At 40.3% G+C, this 22,389-nt stretch overlaps 1 protein-coding gene across 1 annotated transcript in view; it reads left to right on the top strand.

Moving 5' to 3' along the window:
* The window catches only part of PSP (3-phosphoserine phosphatase), a 36,807-nt gene extending 19,960 nt beyond the window's left edge, over positions 1-16,847 (top strand). Inside the window, exons 2-8 of the mRNA XM_087690278.1 lie at positions 4,218-4,295; positions 4,395-4,527; positions 4,997-5,104; positions 14,990-15,083; positions 15,537-15,686; positions 15,769-15,822; positions 16,062-16,847. Of these exons, the coding sequence (XP_087546404.1) occupies positions 4,218-4,295; positions 4,395-4,527; positions 4,997-5,104; positions 14,990-15,083; positions 15,537-15,686; positions 15,769-15,822; positions 16,062-16,196 (752 nt within the window). The 3' untranslated portion in view covers positions 16,197-16,847. The remainder of the gene's footprint in view (positions 1-4,217; positions 4,296-4,394; positions 4,528-4,996; positions 5,105-14,989; positions 15,084-15,536; positions 15,687-15,768; positions 15,823-16,061) is intronic.
* The last annotated feature ends 5,542 nt before the right edge of the window (positions 16,848-22,389 follow it).

Below are 22,389 nucleotides of genomic sequence, written 5' to 3'. Positions count from 1 at the left end.
AATGTGGCCTTTGCCACATGGCTTGAATCTGAGTTGGAATCTGAGGATGACAAAGAGTTGTAGGAGTCCTTGCCCTTCTTCTTATTCTTCTCCTTCTATTTCCACAATGCCACTAGCCTCTTGCAGTCCTTGTGGAGATGCCCTTCTTCTTCTTCTCCTTCTATTTCCACAATGCCACTGGCCTCTTGCAGTCCTTGTGGAGATGCCCTTTCTTGCCACAAAAGTAGAATTGATCCTTCTTCTTATCACATGTCACCCCTCTTTGAAGCAACCAAAGCACCCCCGAAGGGGGGACTGTCCAAGCTAGATGGAAACCTCCTCTCTTGTAATATTAAGGTAGACTCGTGCTCAAATAGTATCAATGTCATGTATAGGAAATTGTTTAGTGAATTCGATGTTTGAGCTCATAAGGCATTAGCAACACCATCAAAATCTAGAGGAAATTTGTAGAGAATAGTCCCTACTAAATGAGCTTGCAGAAGAGTAGACTGTATGTTGCGAAGTTGATCTTGGATCTGTCTTAGATTTGTGTTACTTGGATAAGAATGATTGAATTTTGCAATTAGCCCTAGAGGATAATAACTCTCATGGTTGATGGAGCCTTGTACATAAGCTGGATCAGATTAAAGACAAGGTAGAGGAACAAAATTGAATTGATTGTAGCGAGCAAAGGTGTGGCAATTGACACGTGTGAATCTTTAGTGCGTAGATCAGGTTGAAAATGTAGAAAGGAGGAAAGTGGAGTGAGGTGCTTGTGAAAGAAAAGTGAAAATGATTACATGGAAGATGTAAAGGTCAGCCGTTCAGCATGGATGATGGCAGGGCCGAAGAAAACACAAGCTATAGTAGTGAAAACACAAGGTACATAGACTGCGCATCAGTTGTAAACTGCCACCCAGCTGTCAAATGAGGTGCCTAGGCCAATCGTAATAGGACAGTAATAACATACAATGATTGCAGAAGTTGGGAAGAGTGATCAAACATGAACAATAGTTAGAAAGTCCAAAAGCACCAGGACCAATACATTTGGGTCTTGATACCATGTCAACACAACGTGGAGCAATGAAAGCAAAAAAAAGCTGTGCTATAAGCGGAGAGAATTGAACAAAAGAACAAGAACTCATGAACTCAAAGATAATAAACTTGGGAGAGGAATTCTCAAATGAGGACATGTATTTTTGAAACCTCACTTAACATATGGATCGATTTTTAATCATATGGTTAAGTAAACGTTGCACATGTGAGGTGTAACTAGGGTTAGAGTAAATTTACAAGGTCGCGACTCGAGGAAATCATGGAATGTCAAAGGCAAAAGTTACTATAAGTTATGCGCACAGGTACGTGGTGGTATCTGGTGTTAGTTGTTGGCCTAGGTCATCCATTTGGCTATAAGTGTTAGTTGGTGACACTAGAGAAGTGGCGTTTAATGGTACCTAACGCCAATCTAATGCTCAAAGATGGCGTAGAGACACTCGGGAATGGAAGTTACCTAGCCAATTTAATTATCGGCCAATCAGATTATTTTTCAGGGCATCGAAATGATTATTAGATTAATTTTCAGTATTTAAAAATTGAAAATTAATATTTAATTATAAAAAATGCTGGAAAAACCCTTTGGAAAGGTTGCCACTTGTCAAAAATGCCCATGCAAGATTGAAAAACGTCCTTAGAGGCTAAAGAGAAGCTTTTATATAAATTCAGCTTGCAAGGGAGAGGGAGGGGAGGCTACTGGTTTGATTTGCAGCCATTGGAGGACTTTCTGAGCCAGCCAGGGGCAAAGGAAGACCGATCAACAGCAGGAGATAGCATCTACAGGCTGTTGGGGCAGGGCAGCAGCAGTAAATGACTGATTTTCTTCAGTTCTTTGCATCTACATGTTGTTGTGGTAGGGCAGCAGCTGCACTTCACTGATTTTCAGTCATTCTTTGCGACAAAACTCTGAATTTTCTCTCTCTGCAACTTTCCCTCTCATCTCCCAGCCATTTCACAGCCTTGCTCCAAAGATCTCAGCATTTGGACCCTTGGAGGCTGAGAAATTGCAAATTTCTCTGTTGTAAACCCTAATTTACAGCAAAAATTAGGGTTTAGCAGCAGCCTTGGGAAGTGTGCCAAAAATTGGAAGCTCTAAGACTTGGATTTAACAAGGCTGAAGGTGAATTTCAGGTGAAGGTGGAGGACTAGCCAGCCATTGAATTTTGGGCGTTTCCATCGTCTATGAAGTGGGTGAAGGCCAATTGAGTGCCTGAATCAAGGGGCAAAATAGATTGAAGACTTGTTGGTCACTTTGGACAGCAAGGGGAGTTGAAATACCAAAAGGGATTGGGAGAATCCCATTGTAAGTCAACTTTTTCTTCAATAGAGCTAAAGAAATACCGAAAGGGGCGCCAATTTTGGGGCCAATCGGGTGTGCATTGTCCAAGATCAGTAGGTAAATTTGTAATTTCAGATTTGCATTTATTGTTTGCTGCTGTAAGTAAGTTGTAATCAGGGATTTACCACCCTATTCGAGGAGGAAGGTTGGTTTCAGAATCTACATACCAAAGCACAGAAGTGTGAACAAAAGCACAGGCTGTGGGAAATGAGCAGAGTGCTCCTAGTCTCCCCCTCTTCAGCAGAATTCAGTATGCATGTATGAAAGAATGTGAGATGGAGGAGAGGCAGCCTTTATGTAGGCTAAAATAATGAAAAACAATAAACAAGTCAGTCAACATCTAATGTAGGCTAAAATAATGAAAAACAATAAACAAGTCAGTCAACATTTAATGAGGCCATTAATGCAGGTCGGCCAGCCATAATTATGGTGCTTGCTCAGAAATGAAGTGCACATACACTAGTGTGGCAATACAGCCATGATATGTACATTGCTAACAACTTCATGGCATCCATTGTTGGACCAAGTATCTTGCATTTCTTTCACTAGTGTGCCAATACAGCCATGATATGTACATTGCTTGCAACTTCATGGCATCCATTGTTGGACCTAGTATCTTGCATTTCTTTCTCTTTGTGTGGTCAACCAACCCCCCCCGCACCCCCCCCCCCCCCCCCCCCCCCAAAAAAAAAAAAAAAAAAAAACCCCTACCAATATTGTCAATTGCGATTTCATGGTGTCCATCATTTGCATGAAAGCATGCAATTGTATCTTTATGTTATCTAATTGAGACATAAGATTTTCATGTTTTATTTTAAGTAGCCACAGAATCTTCCCAATTTTCCTTGGTCCCTTAAATTCCCAGTTTTGGTTCTGGTTCTGATTCAGCCATAGGCTGATCCTTTGCACTTTGTGTAGGTTCATCCTTACCTCCATGATTGTGTAAAATTATTTTCTTTCCTTTTCCTTTTCTTTTAAATAATTACATGAAAATCGAGAAAGAAAGAAAAAACACACCAAATCCTAATTGAAATAGTTTGGAAAAGTTCCAAATTTGTGTCATCTCTTGGCAAAACCAACTGGCTGCTGCTGTTATGAGTCAATTCCACTAGCCTAGGGATGTGTTTACCACAAAATCTGTACCAGCTTGCTGTTTTCTCCTTCCCAAGCTCAGACTTGCACTAGCTTTTGGAAATTGAAAACTGTTTTCTGCAATTTAATGCTGTAGACCAGTCATGATGATCAACCCAAGTTCATATGTGACTGACTTAAGTAGGCAACAACATTAATTGACCCTTGTTGATTAGGCAATGGCCTTTTTATTGCTGTTGTGGGCACCTTTTCAAGTAGTTATGGAAAGTTTGAAGGGGTCCTTTTTGCTTTTTCCTTGTAACAACTATTTTGTCAATCATGTTCCTAATTCCCTAGGCCTTTTGGCTCTGATACCAATGATAAATGAGACTTAACTACTTGTTGATCTGATCTGTAAACAGGAGAAAGAAGAGAGAAAAGTGTGTGAGCTGCACAATTCACCCCCCTAGCCTTGGCACAACCACTTCTTTGTGATTAATTACATCAAACTTAGCAAGTGGGTGCATGCTACCACATCACCCACTTGGCTCCAGCTTGTGTGCACATGCATTTAATGGATATTGCTTGTGTCCTTAATTGTTTTCCCATAAAACATCACATCAATTAATTCTTTACATATTTAACCAATATGAATGGTTACAATTATCCAAAGTTTACAGTTCTAAAAATTGAATTATGCAATGATGTTTTAACATGTACAATCTAATGTATATACTTGATTAAAACTCATATAACTTGATTAATACAAAGGCAGGGCCATATTCATTACAAGATGAACTTGTTAGAAGGAAGAGATTTGGGGATGATGGAATTGTTACTTTGGCAATAAGTGGTAAAATATTTTCAGCTTCTGAGAGTGAAAGCCTGCCACTATCTGAGGAAGGGAGGGAGCAGGGAGAGAGGGAGATTAATTCCAAGTTTATGTATGCAGAGGTGCTCAAGATTTGGCAAAATGCCGATGCTGTTTGCTTTGATGTGGATAGCACAGTCTGTACAGATGAGGGCATTGATGCCCTAGGAGAATTTTGTGGTGCAGGTGCAGCTGTGGCAGCTTGGACTTCCAGGTTTGAGAAGTCTAAACTGTTTTGCCTAATTTATTATTTATTTACATAATTTTAATGCGCAAATGGAGGAATTTGGGCAAGTCCTCATAGTTGCCAAAAGGTTTTTGAAATGGGAGTTATGAAAAGATGTTTCATATGGTTCATTTTAGATTTGTAAAATGTTAGAAATGGGTTTCATTCAAGATGGGAAAAAAAGAACGTTTATATACATAATGGACCAAAATCAATTATGAGTATAGAAGAAGCATAGATGGACAACAACTCAAACGAGATCTTGTGATCATCCCTAATGCTAATGCATGTCAGCACATCAGATGAATCCATAATAAATATTTATAACAAAAGTTCAAACACATTTTTTAGGGTAAGGTGTAAAAAAATATGAAAAGATGTTTCATACATTTATGAAATGTCCAAGCATAAAACAACTCCTAACCTAATCACATGTGTTTCTTGGCAACTTTGGTAGGGCTATGGGTGGCTCTGTTCCCTTCGAGGAGGCGCTTGCTGCAAGGCTGTCTCTTTTCAAACCTTCTTTGAAAAATTTGGAAGATTACTTGGCCAGAAATCCTCCGAAGTAAGCAATATATAATCCTTTGGAGTACGGAATAATATTTGAATTCATAAAGTTGTTCAAACCTTTCATTTGTTCTTATAATCTTATGGGATAATGCTTCAATCCATGAAGTTGTTCAAAAGATTAGGCTGCTAAGATTTCATCTTTTGGTTATTACTTGAAAAATCTTCAAATCTTGTGGAATATGAGCCATAAGTATTTGGAGTTAATTGTTTTCTATTTGCATTTTCAAGCTGAGCAGTCCAGAGCATTGAATCAAGTTTTACCACTAATAGAAAACATGAGCCAGTAATTACATAAAGTTTGTGTTATTGGATGGTGGGGCTACCGTCATGGGACTTCCTGTCACTTTATCATGTATTTTGTCTGTCTTTGAGGATGTGCTTTTGTATTGAAACAACCATTTAGCACTTTGTTGGAGTCTATAAGCTCTTGTGGTTCAGCTACACTTTTTATTATGATTGCTATGTGGATGCATTGCAGCAAGCAAGCATATAATTTTTACATCCTATTGTGTGTTTTCTACTCAGATGATGGAACACACTCGTGAATTTATAAACTACTCATTAAAAATAGTGTATTCAAACGTCTCAACACATAGTTGAGGGGACACCTCAACCTCAATGTACTAAATATGTACTAAGTGAAAAATCTCAACCTTTGCCCAGCTAAAATTTTAACGCAAGGGTTTAACTCAACTATTACTTCTTTTTGCTTATCACAATATTTATTTTGAGTAGTTCAGGGAATAGGAACAAGAGAGTCCATGGGAGGGTGTGCGCTTGGAGCTTTGTTTGTTTCATTGACTCTAGGACTGATTCTTTTTGAAGAGATCTCTACACTTTGATGAGCTGGAGGTGAAACCACTGCTGCTGTTTACCTGCTGTTAGTTGTGTTTCTGACATGTGGCAGCTGTTTGTTCCTTCTCTACACAGCGGTCACATCTGTGGTTGGGGCTATTGGCTGTTAGTTGTGTTTCTGACATGTGGCAGCTGTTTGTTTCTTCTCTACACAGCCGTCACATCTCTGTGGTTGGGGATATTGGCTGGTGGCGTGGCTGCTTGGAGAACTTCCTAGTGGCTGTATTGTTCAGGTCAAGGCTGGTGTCCATCCGTACAGTGCCACATGTCAATCTCTATGTTGTGTCTCTCATTACAGCCTGCATTTTTCATCAGCAACATTCCTACCTGCTGCATTTTGGCATCCAGCCTGATGCGTTGCTGTCTTCAGCCATCAGCCATCATTTATCCTCTTTGGACCTACCATATTTGATAGTCTTCTTCATTTATGATGTTGCCAGAGTGGTCTACGTCAGGTTTCTTCATTGACATTGGTGGTTTATTTGGGTGGTTCACCTCCCCAAGAAGAAAGGGATAAGTTTGAGCTAGCTTTCAAAAGATAGGTTTTTGTTGGCTACAATTCTCAGTCATAGGGATATAGGATTTATAATTCCATCTCATGGGATGTCCATACGAACCAAAATGTGAGCTAGTGCCTATGGCACCTATGCCTCTTGAGGCTTCACCATCAGATGAGGAGATTGTATCACCACCGGATTTCATGCTGATCGATGTTCCAAAGACTTCGATAGAGGCAAAGTGGCGAGGGGGGGGGGGGTATCAACCTCCTCATTGGGCTTACGAGACACTCTGTGATGTAGGGATTGAGGGGCTTCCCGAGGAGTGGCAATTGTATGATGGCCCATGGCGATCTCGGAGAAATCTGACACACTCCATTGAGCTTGTTTGCACTAACTATGATTTAATGACCCGTGCCATGCATGATAGGAAGCCAACATTTGTAAAGGAGGCATTCAATTTGATCATTGATGGAAGGCCATGGAGCAGCAATTGGAGTCTATTGAGCAAAATAGCACTTGGTACCTTGTGCCTTGGCTTACTCATTGGAAGGTGATTGGAGTCAAGTAGGTCTTTATGACCAAGTATCTCAATGATGGCACACTTGATAAGCACAAGGCATGATTGGTTGCTGAAGGCTTTGCACGACGGCCAGGTGTTGACTCTTGAGAAATCTATTCATTAAGTTCATTTCATTACTCTTAATTTCTATTTTGGTTTCCATTTACAACCCCAAAAAGGTTTTATTTGTATCATTAGTTAGTGTCTCAGTGCCACTTCAGAGAGCCGGGGCATCATAGTAGACACTTCAGTGGTTGCCACCCGAGAGTAGCGGTGCCACCCTAGAGACTTTAGTGACTCATGTGTACATCAGCATTTAATTGCTGCTATAGTCAGATTGAGCAGTAAATTTTGGGAAAATTCAGATGTTTTGGTGAGAATTGGCATTAAATTCAGATGTTTTGGTGAGAATTGGCATTAAATTGCTAGAATTTGTAATTTTGTGGGCATTCATTATGAGGCAAGTGTTTTACAGTAGTATACAGCAGTGCATTGTTGTTATTCTTGTGGCGGGGTGTTGATTCCGGTGACATTATGTACACTTTGGCATTTGTGTGATAGTTTGGCACTTGTGATAATTCCGAGGGATTTTTGGTAGCCTGAGGAGTACACACACTATACTTCAGCATTTAAGTATTTGGTTGTAGATTTCAGCTAATTCTTGACAGCATGGCACGTTAGGGAAACAATGATAATAGCAGTATCCTTGGTGTCCTCACTCAGGAGGACAAGCTTGGTGGCTCCAACTATTCGTTGTGAAGTTTTATGGTTTGCAACCTTCTTGTTGCAAAGGATTTGTGGGACTATGTTATAGGTGACTTGTAGCGACCAGGAGGTCTCGCACCTCAAGCACCTCAATGTCATGCTTGAGGATAGGTTGCTTCCTTGATAGCATTGTCAGTAAAAAGGGCCATCATTCCACATATTTAGTCTTGCAAGACCTTAAAATCAGCATGGGACATACTTGAGCGTACGTTTGTTGCCCGCAATGAGGTCAAGATCTCCTACCTTCTTTGAGAGTTGCAAATGTAAACATGGATGAGGGTGATAGCATGACGGATCACCTTACTTAAGTATAGGATTTGTGTGAGCAGCTGCTCAATATTGATGAGATTATTCAGGATGTTGAATTGGTGAACATCACATTGAACTCTCTTCCAGAGTCATATCTTGGTCTTCACAACCTCTTTGATGTTGTTATTGAGGGGGGCAGCAATCCTTACTTTGTGGAGTTGGAAGGTTTTTTGTTGCAAGAGGAGTAGACTTGGAAGAATGTTGCATTGCGTTCAAGTGATGTGGCTATGCTCTCCAAGTTTAAAGACAAGGGTAAAGCTAGGCAAAATGCACAAAATTAGCTAAAGGGTGATGCTGGATAGCCATCAAACAAGGCTGTCCAAGACTCAAATAAGTCTAAAAAGAAGGGAAAATGCCATTATTGCAAGAAGCCTGGTTAGTATATTGATGAGTGTTGAAAGAGATTGGCTAAGGAGAAGAAGAAAGACTCTGGTTTGGTTGTCCAAGAGGCATCAATCGGCAAATTAGTTAATGGTGATGCTTTAGCCAACTTGCTAGCTAGGAATAATGCATTTCTCACATGCAATTATGATTCTTCTATGGATGATTCAGCATTTAATGTTACTAAAATGCAGCAAACATGGTATTTTGACAGTAGTACTTCAAAGCACATCACTTCCAAGAAGTGCTTTATTACTTCTTTGCATTCAACCCTTGTTGGGAAGCATGTCACATGTGCGAATAGTAGTAGTTATGATGCGTGTGGCATTGGGGCAATCACTATTACTGTTGCAGATAATTCAGACCTCATGCTTCTTGATGTATTGTTTGGGCCTGGCATTACAAAGAACTGGTTATCTATTTTTGCCTTCGATAAGCATGGCTTTTAGGTTATCTTTGAGAATGACAAATGTATTGTCAGAGATAGAGAGATGGACTATGCACTTAGGTTGTTTGGTACCTTGTATAAGGGTTTATTCTTGTTAGGCACTTATGACAGATAGTCTCATGATGCTTTAGCAGTCACTAGTCTTACGTCCATTATGCATAATGCAGAGCTTTGGCATTCTATTATGGACATTTGAGCTTTGTGAGTTTACTAACCCTTCAGAGGTGTCATATGGTAGATGCATTGCCTCTAGTGGAGACTCCATCTCCTCATGCATGCAAGGGATGTATTTTGGACAAGATGCAAAGGTTTGCTTTAAAAGAGGATGGTGCAGTGCGTGCTGTCCAAAAAATGCAGCTTATTCACTCTGATGTTTGTGGTCCCATGAGGACATGTGCACTTGGGGGTCACCTTTATTTTGTTTCATTTATTGATGATTACTCGAGGTATATATGGGTGTATGGGCTGAAGTCTAAGTTTGATGTATTCATGCATTTTAAACATCTTGTGGCAAAGCTTGTGGTTTAAAAGTGTAGACACTTTACAGATAGATGGGGGGAGTAGATGTCTCTTGCATTTGAGACATATTTGTTGGATCGTGGCATTACGTATCAAGCCATTGTTAGTTTAGCAAAATGGAGTTGTTGAAAGGAAAAATCGCACTCTCATGGAAATAATCTTCGCCTCTTGTTTGTAGCTATCGCCTGGTACCTTGGAGCTGTTGCCTACAGTTTGTTGCTGTGTTTGATGTTGATCTTAGCTTTGGTGATGTCGCCATCAGCCTAGAACTGTCGCCTTGATCTTCTCTATCTTGTGAATGATGCGTTTTTAGTTTCTGGCTGCCACCCTAACATTCTCTCACCTTTGTCTGCTACGTTTGCATCTAACAGCTATCATTGAGACTTTCTCTTCTTAGGTACTTGCATTTCTAGTATTTCTCTATCTTGCACTGCCATCTACATTAGATCCAGCCTTTCTTGGTTGTGTTTGTTGGTGTTTGACACACGGAGGTGACCTTTGCTGTGATTCGGAATCTGTTCGGAGTACGACACTCTACAGGTCATAACCTTTGCCTTGATCCCAGAGATACAAGAGTTTGAGGTTGAGCATTCATTGCATAGTATGTTTGTTGCACAACACTATATATTCATTATTCATTCACTTCATTATTCATTGTGTTTACTGTCTCTGAGTTATCCTAACTCTAACTGTGTTTTGAGTTTATCAATCTATGCTTTGTTGTATGATTGATTTTGTGCTTTTTGCATTTAGAGCATTTCTTCACGGGGAGGACTCCTTGATTATCACTCTCTATATAGATGACATGTTGCTCATTGGGCCTATAGTGAGAAAAATTGTAGATTTCAAGGTTGAATTAAAAAATGCATTTGCTATGTTAGATATGGGATGCTTACACTATTATTTGGGGATTCAGTTCACCCAAAATCAGCATGGTATCATCATGTCACAGCCATAGAATGTGGATAAGCTATTACATAGATCTAATACGTAAGAGTGCAAATCTAGGTGCACTCCTATGGAAGCCGGGCTTAATGCTGTCTATGCATGATGGTGAAGAGAGGTTTGATGTTGTAATTTACAGCCAAGGTGTTTGTTGTCTTGTTTATCTTTGCAATACATGCCTTGACATTTAGCATGTAGTATCTCAGGTGAGTAGCTATATGCACAGCTCACGGACCATATATTGGTAAGTTGCTAAGTGGATCTTTAGATATTTACAAGGTATTTAGTTACATGCATTATTATTTCTAGGGGGAAGACTTGCATCTACATGCTTATGATGATTGAGATTGGGCTGGTAATTTAGACACTAGGTAGTCTACTATTGGATACTGTTTCTTTTTGGGCTGCTCATGCATTTCATGGCTAAGTAAGAAACAACCCATAATGGCTACCTCGTATTGTGAGACTGAGTGCAGGGTAGCCTTCACCACAATAGTGGAATATGTATGACCACGTAGATTGTTGGCTGATCTACATATTTTTTGGAGGGTCATACATCCATTCTTTTTGATAGTCAAAGTGCTACCGCAGTGGCAAGGAATCTTGTGTTTCATGCTTGTACAAAACACATCGAGGTACATTGCCCATTATGTCAAAGAGAGATGCTATGCAGGAGAGATCAGTTTGATGTATTTCTCTACATAGGAGAGTGTTGCATATATTTTCACCAAAATTCTTCCTTGTGAGAAGTTTAAGGCTTTTCCAGAGTTCGTAAACTTGCTACCCTTTGGTAATTGTGTTAGTGTGCTTATGTTAGTTTTATGTTAGTCTTGTCAGTTTGTCATCTCTTGGATGTTAGCTCCCATTCAGAGTCTGACAAAGACATAGGAGCTCTAGTAGTTTAGGTGTATTTTCTTTATTTGTTGGTTTTTTGTGTGCATTCTGAGGATAGTTTTTGCTTTTCATAGTCTGTCTACACTTGTTGGACACTGTCATTGTCATGTAGGTTTTTTTCGGGGTCTCCCTTGTTTTTTCCATCATTTTTCTTTAGTGACCAGCATTATGGCCTCTTCAAGATCAGGTTGGCCAATTTTGTGGTGCTTTTGCTATTTATAGTTGCACCCCCCACTTGGCAGACACACATACTCTTCAATCTTCAATCTTTTCTTTGAAGATGCACATTCCAATACTTTGACTCTCCGGTGAGAGAATGACAAGACTAGCATAAGCAGGCTAATATCCCCTCTCAAATCCTGGGAGTGTTTGAATATCCAATAATCTCATGTGATGAAGCATAGAAGTTTGGGGCAAAGGCTTCGTGAAGAGATCAAGTGTGTTGTCCTCTGTGGACTGTAGACTGAGATAGAACCTTGATGTGTTTCGTGCGAGTATGAAACATAAGGTTCTTTGCCAGAGTTAAAGCACTTTGATTGTCCGCGCGTAGCTTTGTAGGTCCAAGCTAAGGAAAGCCAATCTTTGCCAACATGTAGTGAAGCCAAACCGTCTCTGTAACTATAGAACATAATGCATGATACTATGCCTTTGTAGAAGAAAGAGCCATAGTAGGTTGCTTCTTGCTACTCCACGAGATAAGTTCTGATCCAAGGAAGAAGGCATAACATATAGTGGATTGACGCAAATCCACATCACTTGCCCAGTCAGAATCACTCCAACCAAAGAGAGTAACCCCCTCTTCATACATGATCCCATAGGATCGAGTCCTTGTAAATAATGAAGAATGCTCAAGACTGCTCTCCAATGCTCTTGAGTAGTAGTTTTCATGAAGGAAGACAACAAAGCCACAACAAAAGAAACATCCGATTGAGTGTGAATAAGCCAGATGACGGAACCAACAAGACACCTATAATGGGTGGCATTTGTAAGGGGAGCTCAACTGCCAAAAGCTTGGACTTTGGGTCCATGAGATAAGAAATAGGTTGGCCATACCAAACTTTGAGAGAAGCTCGGAAGTATAGCTCTGCATCTATAATGGGTGGCATTTGTAAGAGGAGCTTCAATTGCCAAAAGCTTGGACTTTGGGTCTATGGGATAAGAAATAGATTGACAATTAGCCATACCAAACTTTGAGAGAAGCTTGGAAGTATAGCTGTGCTGCAAAATAAAAAAGTCTCTGTCATCTCTTGGTTGTGAGGTCTTGTCAAAGTTTGATGGAGACATAGGAGCTTTGGAAGTTTAGGTGCATTTTCTTTATTTGTTGGCTTCTTATGTGCATTCCTAGGCTAGTTTTTACTTTCTAGTTTGCCTACACGTATTGGATATTGTCATTGTCATTTGGGATTTTTTTGAGGTCTCCCCTATTTTTTGGGTATTTAATACTAGTCGGCCAGCATTTATGGCCTCTTCAAGATTAGGTTGGCTAGTTTTTTGGTGCTTTTGCTATTTATAGCTGCACCCCCACTTGGTAGACACACACACGCTTCAATCTTCAGTCTTCACTTTGTAGGTGCACACTCGTTGACATCGTCATCAGCCTGATTTGGTGTCCTCATTGATGCTTTGGGCTGCATGCAAGGACTGATAAGTCCATCTCCATTGTATTCGCATTCTTCTTCAGTCAGTGCAATATTCTTCCTTCATCTTTTGCTTCCTCTTTCTCTCTCTCTCTCTCTCTCTCTCTCTCTCTTTGCGTTTCTCTTCTATTACACACTCACAAATTGATCTTCTTGTACTTGTACCACATTGGCACTGCAAGGGGAGGCGTATTAGAATTTGCCATTTCTATAGGTAGTGCCCAATGTTTTAGTTAGTTGGTTTGTAGTGTAAACACTACATTAATAAGTTGTGTCATCACTTCTAGAGTTAGTTCTAGAGTTAAATGAACTCTAGTTGAGTTAGGGATAGGTCTAACTTACTTAAGACCTATCGTACTTTCATTCTATCATTCTAGCACTTTCATTGCTGCCCACTCTTGCTCATTGTCTTGTGTTCTCTCTCTCTCTCTCTCCTCCCCTCCCATTTCCAACATGAAAATTATCATCGACCTTTGCTCTCTACCCCAGTGGAATATATGCATCTGGTCCCCGGCACTTCTTGTGCCACCTCACCATTCTGAGCCACAGAGATCATTTTGCATGAGCTATCAAAATTTAATGCTCAAGGCAATTAGACACATCTAATGTGCACTAAGCCCTTGTGAGCAAATAGAGGCACTAAGATGCCACAAGGCAATAAGCCCCCTTGGAGAACACTGCAATGTGCTATTTGTGTGATACCCCTCCCTCCACTCCTTCTTTTGCTCAGGTTGGAGAGACCACCTCTAGGAGTTGTCTAGCTTTTCTTCCATTGGAGCCCTAGATACCTTATTCAGGACCGTTGGTGGCATTTCCTTTGTCAATAGACATTGTGGAGCTTGTGATCCATGAGTTTCTAGATTCCCTCTCTCTCTCTCAAAGGGGAGATTCAGAGGGGGATTCATCTTTCTTCTTAAAGGCGGCTCCCATTTTTTTAGCTTCAGTGGGGGTCCCTCCCATTTCTCTAGCTTTAGTGGGGGTCCCTACTCATCTTGCGGTTCTTCATACTCCCTTTACCTTCTTGGGGTGATTGACATCTCCATGCCATCTCACCCCATTGATTTGCATTGATACTCAAGATCTACAAGTTCCTAGTTTGGGGCCTTGGATGTTTCAGCCATGACTTGGTGACTAGGCCTTAGAATTCCTTCCACCATGGAGACTTGGGAGTTGTGGCTTCTCTCTCGAGGTTGAGTATTGGGTACTATCAGCTCATCATGTGGACTATTCTTCACTACAGGTTACCTTACAGGTGGAACTTTGGGATTACAAGGCAGATCTTCTCTCTCTCTCTCTCTCTCTCTCTCTCTCTCTCTCACCTCTTAGGGTAACTTTTTAGGCTTGAGAGGGGGTGTCGAGTAACATATCCATTAAGTTCATTTCATTATCTTAATTCCTATTTTGGTTTTCATTTACAACCCAAAAAGGCTTTATTTGTATCATTAGTTAGTGTCTTAGCGTCACCCGAGAGTGTTGGGGCACCGCACTAGACACTTTAGTGGGTACCACCCTAGAGATTTCAATGACTCATGCCTATAAATAGGGCATGGGCATTCATCCATTATTTACTCCACTCCACACTTACTCTCTTATTCATTCTTCATCATTACCTCATCACACTATCAGCCTTGGCCCTCCACCATTGCTGTCCACACCCCCACCTTGGTGGATATCTCAGCTTGTGGTGCTGTCAAGATGATTGTGGTTCTTTGTGACTGTTTTATTTCTTTTTTCATTAGTTGCTCGTTGAAGGAGGCATGCAAGATGATTGAAAGAGGCCTCATACATTACTTGTTCCTATTATACCAGTCGGCACTTTATCTTGTTCCCAACACATGCAGTCTCTATTGTTTGTGACTTCCTCTGTGCCATCTACAAGCTCATTTTGTGGATCTAAGGACTTTTCTCATGCTTCTCATTTGTTTCTTCAGGTTTTGGATTGAATAGGGTAGGCCATTGTTACTCGCTATTGTTTTATTGCTTTTCAAAATCAACCATAAAGATCATTTGCAAAAAATAGAACTGCATTATTGTTTGTGCTAAACGATTTTTTCCTTTCCCTTTCCAGGATTACTCCTGGCATTGAAGAGCTTTTTAAAGAGCTTCAATCCAGAGGCAAAGACATTTATCTCATTTCAGGAGGTTTTCGTGAAATAATAGCTGTAAGTTATTCAATATATGAGATGTCTGAAACTTTGACTTGCTAGAGCGTATCTAGTTGCTTAGATCTAATTTCTGCTATTCTACTATGAGTGTTGTGGACATTTAATTGAACCTATCATTTTCTACAAAGCTTTGTTTACTGTCTTATGCTGTATACTTTAGTACAAAATGGTTTTGATCTTATTTGTAACAGTTTGAGGTTTTATTTGTATATATACTAACAAACTATGTCTTAAAGGGTGGGCCTTTGTATTGATCTGGGCTAGAAGTGTGTGAATGGTGCATTCTCTCTCTATCTATTTTGATGAATACTCTCTTGATGTCTTCCATCTTTCATGTGTAGCTAGTGAGAAGTATATTATTGCAATCTTAGCTTTTAAAATAAATTGCACTTTGCTGGTTTTGAATATGTAACTAACCATGTTTCATTTATGGTTTCTGGATTTCTGAAGCCGGTAGCGAAAAGATTACAGATCCCTGAGAACAGGATTTTCGCAAACAAGCTACTCTTTGATGGTGGTGGCAGATATGCAGGCTTTGATGCTACAGAACCAACATCAAGAAGCGGTGGAAAAGCTGCAGCTATTGCACAAATTAAGCAGGTCTTGTAACACATTTTGGATATTACTATTTGACATCTGTTTGGGCTCAGCACGAATAATCTGTAATTTTGAATCTGCTCAGAATTTTGGCTACAAAAGATTGGTTATGATTGGAGATGGAGCTACAGATCTTGAGGTGAAAGTCAAGTTTGATTAATTTTTATCTGTTTCTCGAAATGCCTTTAGTTGTAGTTCATGTGCATTGTCATGTATTTCTTGGTTTTGAGATACTAGTGATGTGTGTGCTCTGGTGCATTGATGATTAACTGAAATGTATTTACATTTGTGAAGAATGTATTTTCTCAGCATAGCCAAGACAGCTTGTTCATGATCTATATATCATAGAGCTAAGGTGATCCATTGATTTGTTGCAAGGCTCGCAAACCTGGAGGAGCAGACATCTTCATTTGCTTTGGTGGAGTGCAGTTTCGTGCCTCTGTTGCAGCACAGTCCGACTGGTGTGTGCTTGATTTTAATGACCTGGTGGAGGCTTTAGATCAGACTAAATGAGGTTGATGGTTTGGACACATCTATGTCAACTTACTGGTTGCTCTTCTGGTGGGCACAAGTATGTAAAAAGGTGCCTTAAATTCTTAAATTCCTCAAAACTATTGAGGGCAAATAACTTGAAGCTAGATGACGACAGGAATGATATTTGCTTCTCAGTTCTTAAGGTTCTTAAGTTGTAGGCACATTCTTTATAAACACTACCACATAGGCATTGGTACGTACCATACCAACAGTGATGCCAACAATACTACAAAATAGGGGTGTTTTGAGGCTCACACCTTTTCGCAACTTGTTGGCTTTGAAGGAGATTAGTACTTTGAAAACATAACATCCCAGCTGGACAAAACAGGAGCACCTCGTTAAGTTTTTGTTGAGGGCTCCTTATAGTATGCAACTCATTCTTTTGTTGTGCCAATTATTTCCCACTTCATGGGGTCTTAAGAGACTAACAGTGCATGCTATTTACATGTATTTGTAATTCCTGGGGCCTTGCAAGTGTTGTAAGTTTCAGATATATATTGGCTTGTTGCCCTCACATGGGCATTTACTATTTTATGGTGTGTGGCCCTCAGATTTGTGTGAGCTGGTGTGGACTGAACTAAAACAAAGATGTTTCTTTTTTTGTTGTGGTACATGCCATGATTTTCCTGATTTTTGGTCTGTCACCTTGGACACCCTTGATCCTCAAAAAAGAGCCATGCTAGTTGAGTAAAGGCAATAAAAATACACAGCAGTGGAAATACAAGTTCTTTGTGTTTGTAATCCGAGTTTTAAACACTGAGCCACTACCACTTTGGGAACCAAAAGATACACACTTCAATGGAAACATACCTATCGTAAGGAATAAACGAGAGAGAGAGAGAGAGAGAGAGAGAGAGAGAGAGAGTGTGTGTGTGTGTGTGTGTGCATTATATTTCAACACTGTATCTAGTCTCAAGAATCGGGGTACAACATGCTATTTTCACACAGCTAAATTGTAATACTTGCAATCTTTGTTGGCTTACTCTTTGATGTTGAAGCAAGTTGGGGATGCTTTTAATGACTTGGGACACTTAGTTGAGTCATTGACATGCAAAGTCAGAGCTCTTCAAGGTCAACAATGTAATAGACAGTATGGGTGGCCTGATTGGATGCATTTTTAATAATAATTGCAAACTAATGTATGTATACTCGTTAAAATGGACGAGTGGCAGGATCCTCATGGGGCCATGTTCATTGAGTCTCTATGGTGACCTTCCTCAACTGTATCTACTCTTCATTTGTATGTTCATATCTTTTGTTCGACTCACCAAACATTTTGATGGATTTTGCAATCGCTACTTAATTCATTACATTGTTGACATGATAATAACATTGCTGATGTGGAGGTCTAGTTAGTATTATCTATATGTATGTTAATATCACTGATGCAGAGGTGGAGTTGGTATTGTCTTATTTTCCACATAAGAAGAGCCTCGAATAGAATGTCTTGCTAATTGAATTATTCTCAGCTTGTGTTAAAGAGCTAATGGGACACACTTACTGGATCTGTCACTAAGTTTGGAGAATGGGTTAAATGTTTGGGAGATTGCATTGCCTTGATTATCAAGGTTTTTTTTTTTTTTTTGATCTGGCTTTGTAGTAGAGGTCCATTTTCGTCGTGAGATCGTTGTATGAAATCCTCTAATATTTATCAACATGTTTTAGAATGCTTTTTTTTCAAAGTTGATTCACCTAAGGCAATATGGTTTCATCAAGAAACAAAACATTTTGCACATCCTAAATGTTCAATTGAAATTGACTACGTTGAAGCATTTGCTTAGAAGATTGTTATGATTCAATCGTATGTTGATAAAGCTTTTGATGATGTTGGATTTTTTTTGTTTTTGCCAAGTAATGTTGAGCTTTGGGTGTAAAAGGGTATTCCTCATTGATATGTTTTGCTTTGATAGAGTAGTATGCAATGCTTAATGGGAACATAGCTAAAGTGGTTGCTCTAGTGTGAACCCTTTGTCAAGGGATGTCTCCTTAGTTATTATTGTTTGTCTTGTTGGCTATTCAATGCTCTTTGAATTGGACAATGTTGAGTGTTGAAATGACTTGTTTTTTGGCTGATTTTTGTTGTTTTTGAGAGCTGAAGGGTTGATTTTATGAGATGATTGATTGATTTGAAAGTGGTTTGAGAGTGTTTTGGATGATATTGATTGTGTTTTGGAAGTTTATGATGTTTGTTAGTGGTTCTGTGATGTTTTGATTGGTTTTGTATACCTTTTGTTTTGCTCTGTTTTGGTCTGTTTTGTTCTGATTATCTTCTGTAAGGAGGGATGGAGTATTGATTGATGAATAATGAGATCTTGTGAAAGTTTATTGAATAGTTTTTGAGAGTTTGGAATGGTTTAAGTATGAGTTATGTGGTTTTGATAACCTTCTGTAACCTTCTGTAGGTCTTCTGTAAAGCTTCTGTTCTGTTTTGTTTTGTTCTGTATTGTAGCTGTTCTGGTACTTTTCTGTGACTGTTCTGTATGCTTCTGTATGTGTTCTGATGGATGAGAAGTGTAGCTTGGGAAAGTTTTCTAGCCTTGGAAAGAGGTGAATACAAGTGTAAAAGAGTTGAAAGAAGTAGCTGCTGAAGACTCAAGAGAAGACTAGAGTGAAGTGACAGTAGTGAGCTATGAAAGGACACTGTAGTGGCTCTGGTGACTCTTCATATTAGACATACCTCTTGGGAGGGATATCCACGATCTAAGAGGGATTATTGAGAGTGATTTTTGAGAGATTGTAGTGAGGATATGATGTATTATTGATGGAGTGAGAGAGAGAGAGCTAGAGATAGCCAATTCTACTCAAACAGAGTGATTGTATATGAGAAATTGAGAGAGAAGACTATGAAGATATTAAAGATGAATACTATGTGATATATTTCAATTCAAAGATGGTGTATTCCTTTGCTTTCTTTGTTCTATTGATGGATTTTGTGAAGATGTTGAAAAATATGGTTGATTCTATCAAAACCGTGGGAGATCTACATGATGCTGTATGAAGATTTGTTGTGCATGGTGTTCTTTTCTTTATTGTGATCATATGAAACATGATAAACAAGCTTGTTGATGTTACAAGATAGATTTTTTTGCAAGAGAATTCTCTTTTCCTTGGTGTTCCTTTTAGGGCTCTATGTTTTTGGTGCGCAGCCGGGGAATCTTGCCATCAACAAGCATCAGAAGAGGCTGAAAATGAAGGAAATGGCATTGCCAAGAAGAGAAGAATTCAATGGATGTTTGTAAAGTTCTTTCTTCCACTAAAGAGTTGAAATTTTTAATAATCAAAGCCACTTTTCACAAAAAGTTCATCCCACAATGACGGAAACACATCACCATCATGATGCATGCTCTATGTTGTGGACAATTTCCTCTTCCTATTGAAGCAGCACAAACTTGCATCTTGGTGGTAAACTGTTTGGGAACAAACTGAAGAGCAGAAACAGAGAGAATGACCATCCATGGAAGATTTGACATTCATTGAAAAGTTTTCAGACAACATCAAGTGGGAGATTGTGAAGAAGCTTCATGAGTCTTGGTCTGTAGAGATTCACAAAGACAAGAAGGAAAAGAGTTGGAATTTGTTCGTGGATGCTCAACAGCAAGATACATGGGATGCTTGGTGTACTGATAATCTTCTGTTTGTTCAATTAGCAACCCACTGGAAGTTGGTAGACAGAGTGTTTTTCACAACATACACTGTTGAAACCATCAGAAGTTGGCATTACTATGATGATGGCACCACCACAATGCTCAGACGTATGCATTTTGACACATTCAGAACCGAATACCTTTCTCTGTGCAGTGGCATGAAAGCAGAATTCAGGGATGTTGAAAAGAAAGAAGTAGAAGAAATGTTGGCAAGAGAATCCTCCAGAGACTGAAGCCTTTTGTTAACTCTCTGTGGAGCACTAACAACCTAGTGGAGCCAACCCCCTCATGAATGACGCAATAAAGAGGCAAGCGTTAGAACGAGTCCAGAGGTACGTGAGAAGAGAGAAAGCAAAAATCAGAGCCGCTCGCTCGCTCGCAGCAGAAGCCGCCTTTGACGCCCTTGCGGAACTCTTTACAGAAATCCCAATGGCACATCAAGCCCTTCCTCCTCCTGCTGGAGGTCCACTTCCAAGCCAGATCCGTCCTGGAAATATTGATGACAGGCCAGCGAATGTAGTCCCATTGCCAGTTTTTAAGGGAGAGTACAATGAAGACCCCGATCTTCATGTAGCAGAATTTATGGTAGCATGTGTGGCTAACAATGCCAGAACCCCTGAGCATTGGTTAGCAATATTTCCCGCCACTTTCAAGGGCGCAGCGTTTCAGTGGTATGAGAGAGAAGCAGCAGGAACTTTTGGCACATGGGATGACCTGAAGTTTGCATTCCTCACTAAATTCAGGCGTGAAGGTTTTGAAGAGCGGATGAGAGAGGAATTTATGAACCTAAGTCAATCCTCTGGAGAAAGAGTAGAAGCCTATGTCTCACGAATGGAATCCATCCTGAAGAGATGGACTAACCATAATCTAGATGATGGCATTCAGAAGGGGGTGTTTCTCAGAGGATTACAACCAGAAGTCCGTAAGTTTGTGGAGCTGCAAAGACCAGCCACCCTGCAAGCTGCAACAGAAGGTGCAAGACTGTACGATGAAGTTGAAGCTAGATTAGCGATGAATACAGGAAGAGGAGTCCTACCTCCTTTGATGCCAGGAATGATGTATCCACCAAATGCAGTCCCAGGGACAGTTCCCTACCCTTACCAACAGATGCTCCCAGTATCACAGTACAGTGCACCAAATCCATAGTGGCCACAATCCATGCCTCAAATGGTGGTTCAATCACAACAACAATGGTCCCAACCAATTTCCTCAATGCCAAATCAGCAGCAACAGTGGAATCATACCAACTGGAGCCAACAGCCAACAGTTCAAACAAGAGCTCTGAATCAGAACCAGAACAAAGACCCCTCTGTACCAGCCCAACCCTTTTATGCAGTGATTACAGAGACTCCTCAAAACCCTACTGCCAGTACGTCTGGAGGAGAAAGCTTGAAGGATTACTTATCCAACTCAGTTGTCAACATAAAAAAGGAGTTGATGGATGTGATTACAGAACAACTACAGACGTTGAAAGTGAATACCGCTAGCCTATCCAATGTTGCAGGAGCAGGAAAAGATGTGATGCGGTCAAATACTTGGTGTTGTAAGTGTCATCAAGCAGGCCATTTAGCCACTGAATGTACACGAAAATCAACCATTCCTGGAGCTTTTTGTTCCTACTGTTTGCGGAAGAACCATACAGAGGACATTTGCTCTCTGAAGGAGATGCATGATAGGAGAAGGAAGGAAGAAGACGCAAGATTCAACTTGCTGGAATCCAAAATGACAACACAGGATATTGGACCCAAGTCTAGAGAGTTTGGTCCTAATTTCGGACCCAGAAGATTTCCCTCCCAAAGTTACAGAGGAAGACAGTCTGGCGGTAGTCAGAGATTAGAAGCGGAGTGTTACAGATGTGGAGAAAAGGGACACATCTCACCAAATTGTCCAAATCCTCGAAGGTCAGTGGATTACAAGCCCTTATGTAGTCGATGCAAAGGAGAAGGCCACATTGCAAAGGACTGTCCAAGCCCAGTCCCAGTGAAAAACAGTGCTACTGATAGTCCGGCCAAAGCTCAAGAGCCTACCTTCAATTTAGTGGAATTGGAAGTTGCTGCCATCACGCGTGCAAAGCAGAAGGAACCACCTGTCCAGAAAGAAAATAACCCTCCTGCAAGAACAGTGAAGTTCAATCTTCCACCAGAAGAACAAAACAGAACAGAGCCTAACAGTGCCGTACAGAGCCCTACAGTGCCACAGAGAGTTACAGAGAGTTACAGAGACATGACCGGAGGTCCAGGAGACAGAAGAGGAGGAAGTGCCACAAGTGACAAAAGAAGTTCCCATGATGCCTCTGTTGGAAGAAAGAGGGAAAATGAAAATGGGTGTTGCCCCATTCCCTAACCGGTTAGAGAAGCCAATGGATCCTATTAAGGAATACGATCTGGTCAGAGATCTAGATACCTTTAAACCAAACCTCACATTCCGACAATTATTGATGTTGTCTCCCAGTTGCCGAAAAAGGTTCAAAAGTATACTGACAAAAAGACGTGGTTTAAGGATTGCTCCCTCAACAGCAACAAAGTCCA

Source organism: Lygodium microphyllum, chromosome 12, assembly GCF_053477565.2.
Source record: "Lygodium microphyllum isolate KBCC chromosome 12, Lygodium_microphyllum_v1.1.10, whole genome shotgun sequence".
Classification (NCBI taxonomy): Eukaryota; Viridiplantae; Streptophyta; class Polypodiopsida; order Schizaeales; family Lygodiaceae; genus Lygodium; species Lygodium microphyllum.
The sequence above is the reverse complement of the archived record's forward strand: the minus strand, read 5'-3'. Positions and strand labels throughout refer to the sequence as shown.